The sequence below is a fragment of the Mercenaria mercenaria genome, unplaced genomic scaffold (genome assembly GCF_021730395.1).
Source record: "Mercenaria mercenaria strain notata unplaced genomic scaffold, MADL_Memer_1 contig_4789, whole genome shotgun sequence".
Taxonomy (NCBI): domain Eukaryota; kingdom Metazoa; phylum Mollusca; class Bivalvia; order Venerida; family Veneridae; genus Mercenaria; species Mercenaria mercenaria.
This window is the reverse complement of record NW_026463044.1, coordinates 27,101-42,814: the sequence shown is the minus strand read 5'-3', so window position 1 is coordinate 42,814 and position 15,714 is coordinate 27,101. Positions and strand designations below refer to the sequence as shown.

At 34.8% G+C, this 15,714-nt stretch overlaps 1 protein-coding gene across 1 annotated transcript in view; it reads right to left on the bottom strand.

Annotated features, from left to right (window-relative positions):
• LOC123523228 (carbohydrate sulfotransferase 1-like) overlaps positions 1-15,714 on the bottom strand; it is a 46,229-nt gene that overhangs the window by 15,434 nt on the left and 15,081 nt on the right. The window contains exon 4 of the mRNA XM_053535417.1: positions 2,500-2,677. Coding sequence (XP_053391392.1) covers positions 2,500-2,677 — 178 coding nt within the window. The remainder of the gene's footprint in view (positions 1-2,499; positions 2,678-15,714) is intronic.

Here is a 15,714-nt window from a genome sequence, read left to right as displayed (position 1 = left end):
TCAAATATCTTTAAATCTTGCTTATTTGCTAATTTTTGAAAGACTGAGTCATTAATAGTCACAGGTTGAATTTCACAAAGGATAGCTTTTGGTGATACTGTTATAGAATTTGTTGTAACATTAGAGATGTTGACCAAGACTTCATTGTTTTTCTTGTATGAAATGTGTATGACGGACGGTGTTATGTCAAGGAAGTTCGGTAATGAAGTGTCCTCTGTTTCTTGTAGTATTGCACAAGTGTCATGGAATTCCAACTCTTTATCTGCATAACAATTTGTATCTACTGACTGGTTTTGTCCTATGATAATCATATTTGGTTCTATTGACCTTACTATCTTTATTTCTTTGAAGCTCTCTTTGTTGAATTGTCAAGCATCTATCTAAATGCAAGATACCAAGGTTTGTGAAGACTAGCTTTCCGTAAAAAATGTTTCCCTAAAGTTGCTCTTTCACAAAGTCAATATTCACTTACTTATTCAACGTAAATAACTCACGAGTAGATATCAGTTGACACCATGGAACGTCCCACAGAGGTTCAAACTCCTGGAATTCGAGGACGAATTCTCAAATGGAGTGAGTGTATGTAATAGGGTAGTGTATCATGGTGCACTTATACTACCTTCCTAGTTTTTATTGCGATTTGGTAGAGTGTCCACCTTGGGTGTGAGAGGTCCCGGGTTCGATTCCCTGTCAGGGCTGAAGTATTTTAAGCCTGTAACAACTTACATACGTATAATGGCAATTTATGATGTTTCTCTTTCCATGCTAAAATTACATTTGGATTTCTATTCTTTCCGCAGAAGATACCCATCCGATAAATTCTTATAATTTTGCATTATTACCGACCTTCTTAAACCCATTATATCTAGAAGCTGTGTATTGTCACGTTTCAAAAGGAGGATATGTATATTTGATCAAAGGTCGCTTGGCTTTACTTTTTTCATGGATCATAAGTCTTTCGAAGCAGATAATAATAGTGATACGTTCATGCAATGACCTATCCTTGCTGAATGTTACACTAACATGTTTATAAGGTTTTACAGATTTTATAGCTGCTTTTCATAAAAACATGTTCCATTTGTTAACATTAAGAAGTTCCGGCGTGCTTTCAAAAATGTCGAAGGGAACTACTACGAAACAACTTACTTTCGTCTATGCCAATAAGCATAATAAAAAAAAAAACAGTTAGCCTAAGCGCATTCAAAGGTATCTTCTTCAAGATGTAAACTGTGTCTTAGGGCCCTTGGGCACAAATAATTTCATTGTGCTGTATAGTAATTAACACTTCATAAACTGAAATATAGTCAAATAATCAAATAATCTCACGGAGATGTCAAAACTACTGCAGTCTCTTTTGTTGACTGCTTATGTGTCAGTCACACTACACCATATAGCGATAACGGACACCAAACGTATAGAAAAAATGCGACAGATAGTTATCCGGTGACGAAAGTCATCCCCCGCTGCTACTCGGTGCTTTCGCTATCAGTGTATGGGGCGCATAAAACGCACAATGACCGTAAAATTAACGTACATATACAGGACGAATACCATTCAATTAACGGATATGACCGTACTAGTAACGGACTTGTAATGCGTAAAACGTAAGCGAAACGCATGAGAAACTGACAAAACATTCTTGTCAGTTATCGTCGGTTGAACATACGTTACATCCGTTGCAAGTCCGGCAGTAGTCCGGCCGTGAATCAGGTCCACCGGACAAGAACGGATGCGAACCGGACAAGTACAGAATAGAAAACCCACGAGTAATGAACAAAACGCATATGGAACGCACGAGTAACGAACAAAACGCATATCAGCGCATTGCTACCGTACAACTAACGGACAATTTTGTCCGGTGGCGTACGTTCTAAATTTTGAACATACTCAAAACCTTCCACTGGATGGAACGAATGTCGCCGGACAAGGAGCACAGGCGCCGCATGAGAAACGGAAAAGAAACGCATGCGAACGGACACAAACGGATTGAAAATTTCGCATTACGTTGGACGTCCGTTAACGCTTTACGGTGTAGTGTGACTGAGACTTTACATCCGGTAATTCTTTTTGACGTAATGGAAAAACGAAGAAATAACTATACGTCCTATATATATTTCGGCACTTTTATGACAAATAGCGACTTCAAAGTAATTTGAACATATAATTTGAATTATAAAAAATCAACGAATAGTTCATAGAACTTTGCCATGAGGGTATTTTAATACCACTGCCAGATAGATTTCTTCGTAGGGCTTGATAGCTATGAAATGTTTGGTCCCGTAACTTTTAGTACGCCGTTTATAAAGGTTTTAAAAGGTCTTCTCGGAAGCATTAAACATGTTATGTTTCCACATACTAAATGTTGCATGCTTGATATAAATAGCTTTTGTTAAGAACATTTTTATTCCAAATGAAAAGTATGTTAAAGCCCGTAGTGTAATATACATTATGCACATACTGATTTTAAATAAAATGTGATACACATGCGTTCTACATTACCTGCAGTCAAAACGATTAGACCGACACACTGTCTCGTTTCCATGCCAGTAAGACCACATTGATATCTTCCAGAGAGGTTCATATAGATAGAACGCATCTTTTCTCCAGCCTAGAATAATACCCATTAATGTACTACCGCTTCTCATGTAGCTGCTGAGCAGAACGTCGTACTTTTTTACTGAAATATATAAAAAAGAGCATACCGATACCGCCATAAATTAATCGTCGGATAAATAAATTTTCATATAATGCATATAGATCAGACAAAGATCCGATGTCCGTTTGATATATAAACATGAACAATGTCAGTTCATTCTTGTTATTTATTAAATGAACGAAATTATATATCCATATGAAATATGTCACTACATATCTGTTTATGTGCGTATTTTCTTTGTCTTAACATGAAATAATGTAAACATGTAAATAATGGCTCACATTTTGTTTACTGGTTAATATATTAACAATATTGACGCGTAACATAAATAAAAGCAGGCAAATCGAGTGTCAGTACGGCAAAATAGATGGCATATTTAATATTTTGCTTTATGATCAGAGGCAGCTAGCTATATCGAGGATGTTTTTAACATTTCACTGTATGACCAGTACTAATAAGCTGAATGACAATACCACAAGAGGCCTAAAACTAGTTACTTTATGGTAAATTATATCGCGGGTATATTTAAGTCAGAAGTGCATAATTAGAGACTGCAAGATAATCGGAATAAAATAGACGAAAGATATATATCGAATATTGTACTGCATGGCCAAAGGCCGTAAGCCAAATGCTAGTAAGACCGATCGAGGAATATTTTAACAGTGATTATTTGACAATAAGAAGCTATATTGAACAATACAATATATAATCAGAGGCCGTAAGCCGAACTCTAATAAGACAGATCAAGGAGGATTTGAACATTTTTCTCAATTACGAGAGTTCGCAGGCCGAGTTCCATTTCTACAGATCGAGTATACATTTGGCATCATACAACATGACAAGAAGGCAATAGCCGAGCGCTTATACCACATTCAAAGATATATTAAACGTGAAACTTCTCGAGACCAAAGCTGTGACTATCAAACATAAAGCTACAGGGCCAAGGGCTGCAGGCCGAGTGCCGAGGCAATTGATAACAACCATAATTAACATTTTACTTCACTAACATAGGGTCCACTTTCGACAAGTCGATGAAATGTCTTACACTAAACTAAGTCGTAAGTCGAACGCAAATTAATCAGTTCGATGATTTGTATAGAGGGTGTTATACAAAGCTGATGTGCCCTAATGGCGATATTGGCATTCTGTAAGAAGTGTTAAATACGGTCTAGTATGCCAGTATCGTCTTTAAGCACACACGCCTGTTTTATAACATTTTATTATATATGTTCTACTGTTATGTTAAAGTGAAGACCTGCTTTAAATAGTTTATTATACAGCGTCGTTGACTGTTCATGTCATTCCCTTCCAAACGTTTTATATGAATGCAAGTGTTAAAAGACGTAGTTTCTTGTGTCAATTTATTTCAACCATGAATGAATCGGAAGTTTTAGTTAAATCATGTTATTACCTCTCATGAACAAACTCAATCAAATCGAGTATGCTATTAGTCTTCTTGGTTGCATTCTTTGCTTTCAAAGGATCTTTTTATACATTGTCTTTACATTATAGAACATGACCAGATACTCCAAGGCGAGTACCGATTCGCAAGATCTCTAAAATATATTGCATTTACATACACGATAAGAGGTTTCAAGGCTGGTGGAAATATGACAAATATAGAAAATACTAAATGTTATACTACTATTATTTGAAGACGCTAGCAAAGTGCTAGCAAACATGTTGAATAGCAAAATCTTTCACAGAATGTCCGGTTCCACGAAAATAATGATACAAATGTATATGAAATTTCGAAATGTATTGTTTATACGCAGTTTTAATAGTATTCAGGAAATCTGGTTTAAGGACGTCATTTCGTCTGCCCAACATACTGTCTATGTGCATTTCGGTGTATGTACATTGATAACATCAGAGGAATTTCAAGAAACGTCTGTATGAATACTTTTATTGAAATTTGTTTTATAGAAAAGCGTATTGTCGAGTTACAGTTAAAATGAGGGCAACACATGCACCAATCAAAATGACAATTTGACACTGAATGCAGATGTATTGAGGCTGTATTTTTCTGAGAACATGTGATTTTATTGGTGAAATTAATACATTTAGATTATTGTTGCAAACGGCAGTGCTTTAACAGTCCTTTAAGAATTTAAAGATAAATGCAAATGACCACCGGCCGCCACATTGTAGCTGGTTTATATGGATTATAAAATTTTACTTAACACGTTACATATTTCACAATTAATATTCTATTAGTAAACCTTATTGATTAATTTATTTGATTTAATTTCATAAAGTATCAACCACTAATAGAAAAAAAAACTTATAACGGGAAGTGTGTCAACCAAACAAGTTTTGGAAAAGATCTAACGGGAAACATTATAAACCAGAAGGCGGTTCAGAAAACCACAGCCGTAATTTTAACAATTACGAATATTAGAATAAGTTAGAGGTGTAGAACACACTAAGGCTGCAAGCTCAGTGCAATGTCGACATACCAAAGATAAGTGTAATGTTATACTTCATGAGCAGAGAGGGTAAAGTTGCTGGAAGCCGGGTGCCTAACTTACGGATCGAGGAAATTTAACATGACACTACATAACCAGCAAGTCGAAACCCAATTCGACAGATAAAGGATAAATTTATCTTTTAATTGCATAATCAGAGGCCCTAAATCGAACGCCAATTCTAAAGCTTGAGAAAATATTCATCATTGTTCTAGATCAGAACTCTCAGGCCGTATGAAACACACACATAATATAAAGCAAAGGAAGCACACAAGGACTAAACAAACAGATAAAGTAATACAGTGGGGCACAGCCTTGGAACCGTCAGTGGCAAAACCACCACTGGGGAGCTTAAACCGGTTTATGGTGCACCTAACCTCACTCTTAGCCCCACCATGTTCCAAAGTCACAAGACAGTGTAAACATAAAGTTTTATATATATATATATATATATATATATATATATATATATATATATATATGCAATCCTTAAGAAGCTAAAACAGCATGTACTCAATGCCTTTGCAGAAGACAGAGCATGAAGAAAAACACCCTGAAGGATGTAGGATCGATTTTTTTCTAACTTTAAGATTTTTTTCATACTCTGTAAGCTTGAAGAACATTAGTTTCCAAGACAAACAAGAGAAGAAAAAAATAGGTTACCGAACTTGTTTAAATTTAATAGGGCATTTTCTCCACCCACTGTTCGCGCACTGAACATTTGTAAAATTGAAAAAAAATGGTGGTACTTTATAAAACATATAATATCCCAGTTAACCTTATAGGGATTTCAAGTGTTACAGGTTAATATGAATATACGGTGATGTCAGACTAATATAAGCATAAATGTCAATAACATTTATCTTTCGTTATAATAACATGATGACATTATTACACAACCCACATTATTTTCAATGGAAAAAACGTATTTAGATCTATAAAATAATCTGACCTTAAAATTTTCAGTATATTTTGTAGCTTTGATGACACACAAAGTTGCTTCAAAATGGAAAGAAAAAATCGGGGTCACCGTGCATCTAAGAGATTTATTAAGAAAAAACGGTTAAAAACAAGGGAATTTTGATATTTTTTGTTCTTTTTGTTTTGATTTGTATTTTCTAGATATAATATAGTGCTTTCTTAAAAAACTTTTATTTTACTTATACCTTAACATTATATGTATAAGTCAGGAAAATATCAAAGCCAAACCTGATCTACTTTAAAAGATATTGGAAATTACCTACCCCTACCCCATTGTAAATCTTACGTCAACTTTAGACAAATGCCAGCCAAAAATAAGGGTGATTTTTTTTTTTTGCAAAATGCAGAATATATTTGGATGAATGGTACATTATAAGTCATACTTCAATCATTTAGTATTATTTTGTTTGGCAAAACTTTTGTTAGAAACCAATGTTTGAAGAAACATTTTTCAAAATGGCGGATATCCTGAAATATACGCTCGTACATCTTTAAGGGCCTGACGAAACAGGCCAGACGACGGAAATATCAATAGCTCAGTCCTAGTGTGATATAAGAACTACTAATCATAGGGTCATTCACCTGTTCCGTCATACACAATCAAGGAGGAAAGCGTAGCGTCCAACTGTAAAAGTCTTGAACACCAGACATGCGGTGTGTCTCAAAACAGTTTGGCCATGACCTTGTCATAAAACTTTTAATGACTTTACACAATAAAACTAGAAAATTGCCATGACCTAAAATCTTACGAAGCTTGTAAACCACATCCTTATAAAAAGCGGGTTTTGATATACCTTCTCGCAGAAGTTTCAATACGGCAGATCGAGATAGAATTTAATGGGTGGTGGTAGTAAGGTCAGTCTACCATGCACCCGCGCCACTAGACTTTTTTCAAAGTACTAATTGTTCGGCAGGACCAATCCTTTCAAAATAAAAACGTTCCCATGAAATAACTCTTTTGAACTATATATGATTTCACTGTCTCCATGTCAGGTTTGGAAAGGGAAAACATATAAATGATAATCAGTCATATCTTGGTCAGTTTTGGTGATAAAACAGTAGACATTGTATACAAAATTGAGCTAAGACATTTCCTTAGAATAACAGCACGTTTATGTTAGTTAGCTAATTTGCATGTTCATGAACATTAGTGAGAATATTACGGAATGACACAATTATATTAGAATATAATATGTTCTAAGTTTTAAATATATATTCAAATGTACCAAATAGTTTTGATCTGTTGTGAAAGTATAATTGTGTTTTCTTAAATAGTATTTTGTAACACTGATGGTATTTTGTTTACTCAAAAATAGGTATGTTTAGCTAATTTGCATAAAATTAAGCACTAACACAACCAACGTTTTAAGAAAGAAGATACCACTAAAATTTAATAAAATGATATAACTACTTGTTATCAATAAAATAACAATTGTGTGAGCTATATTGTTTGGAAATATAGTCTAAACACCTATTTGAAGGATGAAACAGTATGTAACATTCTGTACACGTGTTACGTTATCATTTCAATTACCTTGTTTTATTACATACATTATTTAGAAAATATAGATCAGACTGTTTTGATCTGATCTTGATGACTCTCAGTGTTTTTTCTAGAATAGTATTTTGTTAAGCGGGAAGTAAATAATTTTACTAGATAAAGTATTTTAGCTAATTTGCATAAAATGAATCTATGTTAAAACAGACTCTGGAAACAAAATATAACAAAGGTCTTTACAACATGGTGAAATAAACTGTGATATATATATCATAAAGAATATAGTGTAAATACTTATTTGAAGGAATAATCTGTTTGTAACATACTTTCCACATGCTACGTTACGATTCAAGTAATCTTGTATTATTGTATCTCTATTATAATAGTACAGAAATATTACGTTATCAATTTATCTTATACTCTTATAAAGTGGTATAGTTCCATATATCTTCTGCAATTAGATTTTTTCTGTAAGGGGGCTTTAAAATTCGTTACTACTGAATGTTGCCGTAATCAGAAATATCCTCTAAAATATTAATTCTAACATCCGTTCTTTACTTTAATCAATAAAGAAATCATCTGAAAAAAAAAAATCATTACACATTCAATATTCCTTTCATGCATATATCAGTTTAATTATACTAGTATCAGTTTCTTCATGATGTTGTTCCTTCATTTGATGTTTTCAATATTGCTGTCAATAATTACATTTTTACATTATGTATTTTCATGTATATAGTATGTATATATTAATTATGTGTACATCCCTGCTTACATCCAGACACTGAAAATAGGGTTACAGTTTGGGTCTGCCTTTTGTTAAAATGTGTTTTTAATAGAATATTTATATTTGTTTTGTGTTAAATAAAGCATTTTGTTTCAGAGTTTCAGAAACACGTGCATTTTATTGAGATATTTATGGGTTTATTAATAAAATGTCCACTGTTTAAATGCAGCACAGAACAAAAACTAAAAAAAAGGAAAGAAATATTCAGGTGATTTAAGTAATCTTTTGATTTATGCAAAAAAAACTATCAAGAATGTGAACAATTTTAAGTGTTTGAAAATCAAAACTGTTAAGAAAAACAAATACTTAATGCTATTTAAAATTTCTAGGAAGATACCGAGTGCCTTCTGAACGACGCTTCACGTTTTGCAATAGACATTATGAAGAATGTTTAGAAGCCGCAAAGATTGTTAGTAAATAGCAAACTCAGGTGGGTCAAGTCTGTTTCTGAAAGGTAATGAAATGTGAAACATACCTTACATCCCCTAGCACGGCTTAAGAGGAATTCGGTTATAGTAAACATAACTCAAAAGGTCGAGAAAATATAACCAACACTGAAACCGAGTACGAGGAGACATTTTACAACAATTACATGGTACTTTTTGTTATAAATGATGATCCTTTGGAGGCATAACAATACAACCAAGCATTGATCTGGTTGTGTCTGCTGTGAAACTGCCCTGACGCCCCTACCACTAGCTTAAACAGTGTTCTGTTATAGTAAATTTAATGCATTAGTTAAATTCTGAATCTAAAATCAGATGAAATGTCTGAAAATTATGAGCTGCACACAACTTAAAGCAGCAGTGCTACGAAAATCACATTCTGCATGTATTGATTAGGATGTGATTTACGATATTTTCACTTTAATGTAGCATATTTGCTCTCTTGTTGGTTAGTTATTATGAATAATGTGTTGCTTTATAACATATTATGTATAAAATGGAAAGCAACTGGCAAAAGAAGATTATAAGATTAAAAAGTCACTTTAGTATTATGAATGACATTTGATTACAATTTTTCCTGAAGCATTTTGTATCAAATATCAAAAAAAAAAAAAAAAACACCAAAAAAAAAGAAAAACTTTTACATACTGTCATTATTGTATATGTTTCAAAATGATTACAATAGTCTTCATTATGTCTTACCTATCAAGTTTTATATGTCTTAAATATTGATTCGGTATCACTAAAAGATAAAAGTTTTGCAACCTGGTTAAAATTTTAAATCTAAACTTCTTATATTAAATACCTGCATACGTTTGTTATTTTTGTTTAGCACCGCTTTGCAACAGAAATGCAGTCATGTTATATTGAGCAGAACCTAGCAAGTGTCCCTGGATTCTGTACCGGAACTACTCCGTTCTCTACAGGCAAGTGTTTAGTACTCTGTATTATAAGTCTATTGTTTTCAGACACGCTGTCATTATTGAATCGTCATGGAGAGCAAATGCCTCATCCAGATATCTGACTCAAAACGCTATGATTTGTCCTATCGAGCAAGTGTTGTATATGTTCCTATAATGCTACTATAATTCAAACATGATATTTATAAAATAATACTCACAGGCAGACTGCATATATCAGCTGTATGATCAAAATATTATGAATGCAAAGATGGATATTATTGTATGTTTTCTTGAAATTCCATTCAAAATATCGTCGCCTGGGAGAAACGATGCTCTATCTACCATTTTTTAACTGTGGCTAAATTCACTTCCAAAGATTAATTATTGTCTAGTTTCTATATATCTGGGCGAAAACGGTAAATAATAAATAAATATATCTGCTTATTCCTTGGATTTTTCTTTCAGACTGTAAATGCTTTTAAATGCATTTCGTTTTTACTTTTCTGCAATTATACATTTTTCACTTTGGAGAGCAAATTTGACAAAAAATTTTATAGAGCAGGGTAATATTTATTAAAATTGTATATTAAAAATAGGGCAAGAGCTCTTAAACAGAAATGACAGTCACTGTACTCAGTTATTTTTGTTTTTAAATGAGGACTGGCTTCGGTTTTTGTATCGTCAATCTGACACAATATTACAGGTCATATTGCAACTCTCAAGATTTCCGTTGTTGAGGAGGACTCATGGTGCATTTTCTTTTGGCACGGGCGGATACCTGGGTATATGACTACCTTTGTGTCAACTGGATGGCTTCCTCACATGAAAAAGCACCGTTTCTAACAGTGGTGAAACGCAGTGTTCAAAAGTCATAAGATTAGGACTGATTTGCCGATTGTTTTACCACGCTGTCCAAATTGATCAGGGTTAACTGAACTACTACGCTACAGACATAACTGGCTATTGAACTAGGCATATTGACCCTACTTATTTGCAAGGGGCCTCCGTGGCCGAGTGGTTAAGGTCGCTGACTTCAAATTACTTGCCCCTCATCGATGTGGCTTCGAGCCTCACTCGGGGCGTTGAATTCGTCATGAGAGGAAGCCGTCCAGCTGGCTCTCGGATGGTCGGTGGTTCTACCCAGGTGCCCGATCGTGGTGAAATAATGTACGGAGGGGCACCTGAGATTTTCAAAGCTGGAAAATTGACAATTGACCTAAAATGTGTCGGTGCGACGTTAAACCCAACCAACCTACTTATTTGCAGATGGCATTAAATTTTTCATATACTACGCATTATAACAAAAAAAACAAAGACAAATATCAAACAGGGAATGCCACGCACTAAAAACGCAGCCTCCTCAAAACGAAACCCCCAGCACGCATACCTAATAGCATTTTCTTTGCAACTAAATATTCTCAGTCATAACTGTATTCTGTCACAAAACAACATTTTTTATATTATGTTCAATTTCTGCATGTTAGTGTATTTCTCAGTCATACCAGTTCTCTTTTACAAAAAACAACCAATGTTATATTCATGTATCTCTTTTACGGAATCCTGTGGGGGCCATTTATAATGTCGCCGTCGCGATTGTGGGGTCGACACACGACAACGCGAAGTGACATAGCGACATTACGAAGTGACACCCGACAATCGCAAACGACGGCGACAATCCCAAACGACAATGTCGCGATATCCACTTTAAAATGTCGCCTTTCAAAAGCACGATATATCGCGATGTCACTTCGCGTTGTCGAGCGTCATATCGCATTGTCGTCATGTCACTTCGTAATATCGCGATGTCATTTCGCGTTGTCGAATGTCGACCCTACAAACGCGAAGGCGACATTATCAAAAGACATGCGATAATCTCAAACGACGCTAGACAACACGAAGCGACATTTTCCTAATGTCGTATTGTATGTCGCGTGTCGCGGGTTTGGGTGAGGGTCGACGCGCGACAATTCCAAACGATACACGACACGCGAAGCGACACTCGACAACACAAAGCGACATCTCTTTTCTCTAGGTACTGACTTGTCCTTTGCAACAAGGTATCATTTATTAAAATCGGACATCAGGTTATGAAGATGTGACTTCTCAGAAAAGGACTACCCCTCTATTTAATATATGTACATAGTATGCATATTTTCACGGAAACTGATACATTTTGAGACGGTCCTCCGACGAATCCGTCGGCCGTAAAATTACACAAATTACATATCCATTTAGACAGTGTTTGAATTTAATATATAAAAGTTATTACATTAAAATATCTTGAGTTTGGAACTTTCTACAATTATTTCAATTTAATAAAAAACACGGACATTTTCCGTAAGGAAAAGTACGGAAATATTATACCTGTTCACCGGTAGACGGGCGACATGCGATACGACATTATGAAAATGTCGCTTCGTATTGTCGAGTGTCATTTCGCGTGTCGTGTATCGTTTGGAATTGTCGCGCGTCGGCCCTCAACCAAACCCGCGACACGCGACATACGATATGACATTAGGAAAATGTTGCTTCGTGTTGTCGAGCGTCGTTTGAGATTATCGCATGTCGTTTGATAATGTCGCCGTCGCGTTTGCAGGGTCGACACACGACAACGCGAAGTGACATCGCGACATTACGAAGTAACATAGCGACAATGCGATATGACGCTCGACAACGCAAAGTGACATCGCGATATATCGTGCTTTTGAAAGGCGACATTTCAAAGTGGATATGCGACATTGTCGTTTGGGACTGTCGCCGTCGTTTGCGATTGTCGGGTGTCACTTCGTAATGTCGCTATGTCACCTCGCGTAGTCGTGTGTCGACTCAACAAACGCGACGCCGATATTATAAATAGCCCCAAAAGAATTCCTTACTTTTTAGCTATAGGTGGATTGTACAGCGTCCATCGTCCAGCTTCCTACGTCAACATTTTACTTAAAATTATTCTCCTCTGAAACTATTAGTTACATTTATATCAAAACTTGGTCAGTAGAATTTTGGGATAGATCTCTATCAAGTTTGATCAAATGGTTAATCTTTGCCCCTTTAAGGGCTGCCAGAGCAGAAAGAAAATAGGAAAAATATTTAAAGAACTTCTCATGAACCGCTTGATGGATATTCATCAAATATAATCTGTAGCATCATTATAACATCTTCTCCAAAATTTGTTCAAAATGGGGACGATTGGCCCCTTTGAAGGGTTACCAGAGCTAAAATTAGAAATGCCTTTAAATGATTTATTCTCATGAGCCACTCGATGAATCTTCTTCAAACTTGATTTGAAGCATCATTATAAGAATCTTCACCAAAATTTTTCTGTTGGGGGGCACTTGGTCCCTTTCAGGGTCTGTTAGAGTTCAAAATAGAAATACCTTTAAACGACTTCTCATGAACCACTTAATGGATATTCATCAAACTTGGTCTAGAGATCAGTATAAGGTCCTTTCTCAATTTGTTTGATTAAGGGCACTTTGCCCATCTTAGGGGCAACTAGAGCTTCAAATAGGAGTACTTTCCTGCCATGAACCGCTGACGGATCTTCATCAGAGATGGCCAGTGGCATCATTAGAGGGCTGTCTTCCAATTTCATTCAAACGGAGGTTGTTTGCTCATTCTAGGGCTAAAATTAAAACTACCTTCAATGACTACTTCTAATAAACCAGTCAATGGATTGTCATCATTCTCGGTCCGTAGCATCATTATAAGGACCCTCCACTTTTTTAAATTGTAGGTTGGGACGCGTGGGGGGAGGCGTTTGGTCCTCTAAGGGGCCACTAGACCTAAATCTACAAATGCCTTTAAATGACTACTTCTCAACCGCTTTATGGATCTTCATCAAACTTTTATTTGGTCTTTTAATAAATGTATTCAAATAGTGTGGCCTCTTTTATGGCTGCTAGAGTTGAAAATAGAGATATCTTTTACTAAATGCCTCTCTAACTCCAGAAAGGGGCCACTAGAGTTGAAAAAGAAATAACTTTAAATGATTTCTTCCTATGGTTATGTGTTTTGGTGTGTGACAGCAAAATGATAATAAAAAAATCATGACCAGCTTAAAAGATTTTCACCAAACCTAGTTAGAAGCAAAGTCAGATGGTTAAGGTTTTCTTCAGTTGAAGGATTTAGGCCCATGTAGGTCACTTGTTAACTTTTCACATAATTCTGACAATTAAATCAAGGCTCAAAGATATAACATAGAAAATAATATGACCCAGTCATAACTTTCATACTTATCGTACTGTAATATTCAATTAATTTCTGCATGTCGTGCTCAAATGTGGTGGCATACATTTCAACTTAATACTGAGTATCATAACAAGAATTCATAGCATTAATTTTGCAACTAAACATTTGCAGTCACAGCACACATGTTTCATATTCGGTACAGTTACATCATGTGATACTTTAATAGTTTTGTGGCATTGGTTTTGATTCACATCAACCATTTGTAATAAGTATTGATTACACAGAATTCTAAGAAACATCCATTCTCTCTCACAAACACAATCGTTTTTTATATTTCCTCACAGTACGTACTCTCATTTAATGACTTGAATTTCAGCATTGCATTCCCCTTTTTTTTAATATTTGTCTTTTAAGTATTTAATTTTCCCTGGTGAAAAGGGTTGCAAGTTTAACGATAGGATTTTTGCGTTAGGAAATAGGAATATTGTGCTGCCAGTTCTTGTTGTCCTACAAATGCTGCATTCAGCAAAATTTGCATAGTTAAAAAAGTGGTCAACAACAAAATTAGTTTGCGCCTTATTGTAACTTTATAAAGTAAAATATGTTCTGTTTTGGTTTTATTTCTACTGCTATTAATAGACAATAACTTACTATCACAAATTTGCTTCTCGGAAACATGTTTCCAAATAACGCCGTTATATTCAGTGGTATTTCTTAAAATACAGCTTCAGAATGACAGAAATTGTTTCTATCCGAAATACACATCACTAAAGGTCTGTTGCAAATCTTGCATGCATTTTCTTGTCTATAGCTTGACAAAGCTATGTGTTTGTATAAGTAATAAAATGATAGAATAAACTATGTAAGCAATCTCACCTATGTATGTCGTGTAGATAGGCATTCTAAGTACATTTCAAACTTTCAAACATGCTACAACTATGCCTATCCGCCATATTTTGTTGTGATCACATGCATGTAACTGTGTATTTTATTGGTTAAAATGGAGTTAGAGCATTTCTGGATTAAGTTACCTGGAGATACAAAGTCTAATGATGATCACATGATGTTAGTTTATGTGTATGATTAGTCAGAATAATTTTAAACATTACAGTGCTTTAAGTCCAGGTGATAGAGTACTTTAATCGTTACTGTTACGTTCAAACTGAGGACACGGAGCAAAGTATTACGCGGGATCTTCGTCTATGACGTCAAAAGTTACGTTTTCTTGCTACAGAACGATAGAGCTCGGCGAGACAAACAAAATGATGCAAAAATCTTATTTTTTTCAAAAAATGGACATAGAGCACTGTAAGAATCAGGCGACGATATATCTTAGGCAATTTCTGAAATAACAGAAGAAAACATTCTTAAAGCTTACCGCTAACAGTTGAAATAAAATCGTACGTGACAATTTGAGCTTGAAATTCTACTAAAATATCTTTTAAAACAAAAACATAATAATATAGAAAAAAGATCACACTGTCTGACAAGTAAAGAAACATAATGTAGTATTACAGTAAAAAAAAAATAATATATATTTATGTTTCTAGAATGTTTTTCCTTTCCTTCCTTTTTTCCTTTTTTTTTAATAATTGAGACACTGCATCCCGGTTGCTGAAATGATACCGTAACATATGTAATGTATGTTGTATTTTTATTCTTCTTTCAATAAAGTGTTAACTCTATGTCTGTAAACAAATAGACCACATAAAACTTGTTATTTCATCGACCACAAATAATTATATCATTTTATTCCGATTTAGTGGTCTCAGAATTTTATTCCGTTTT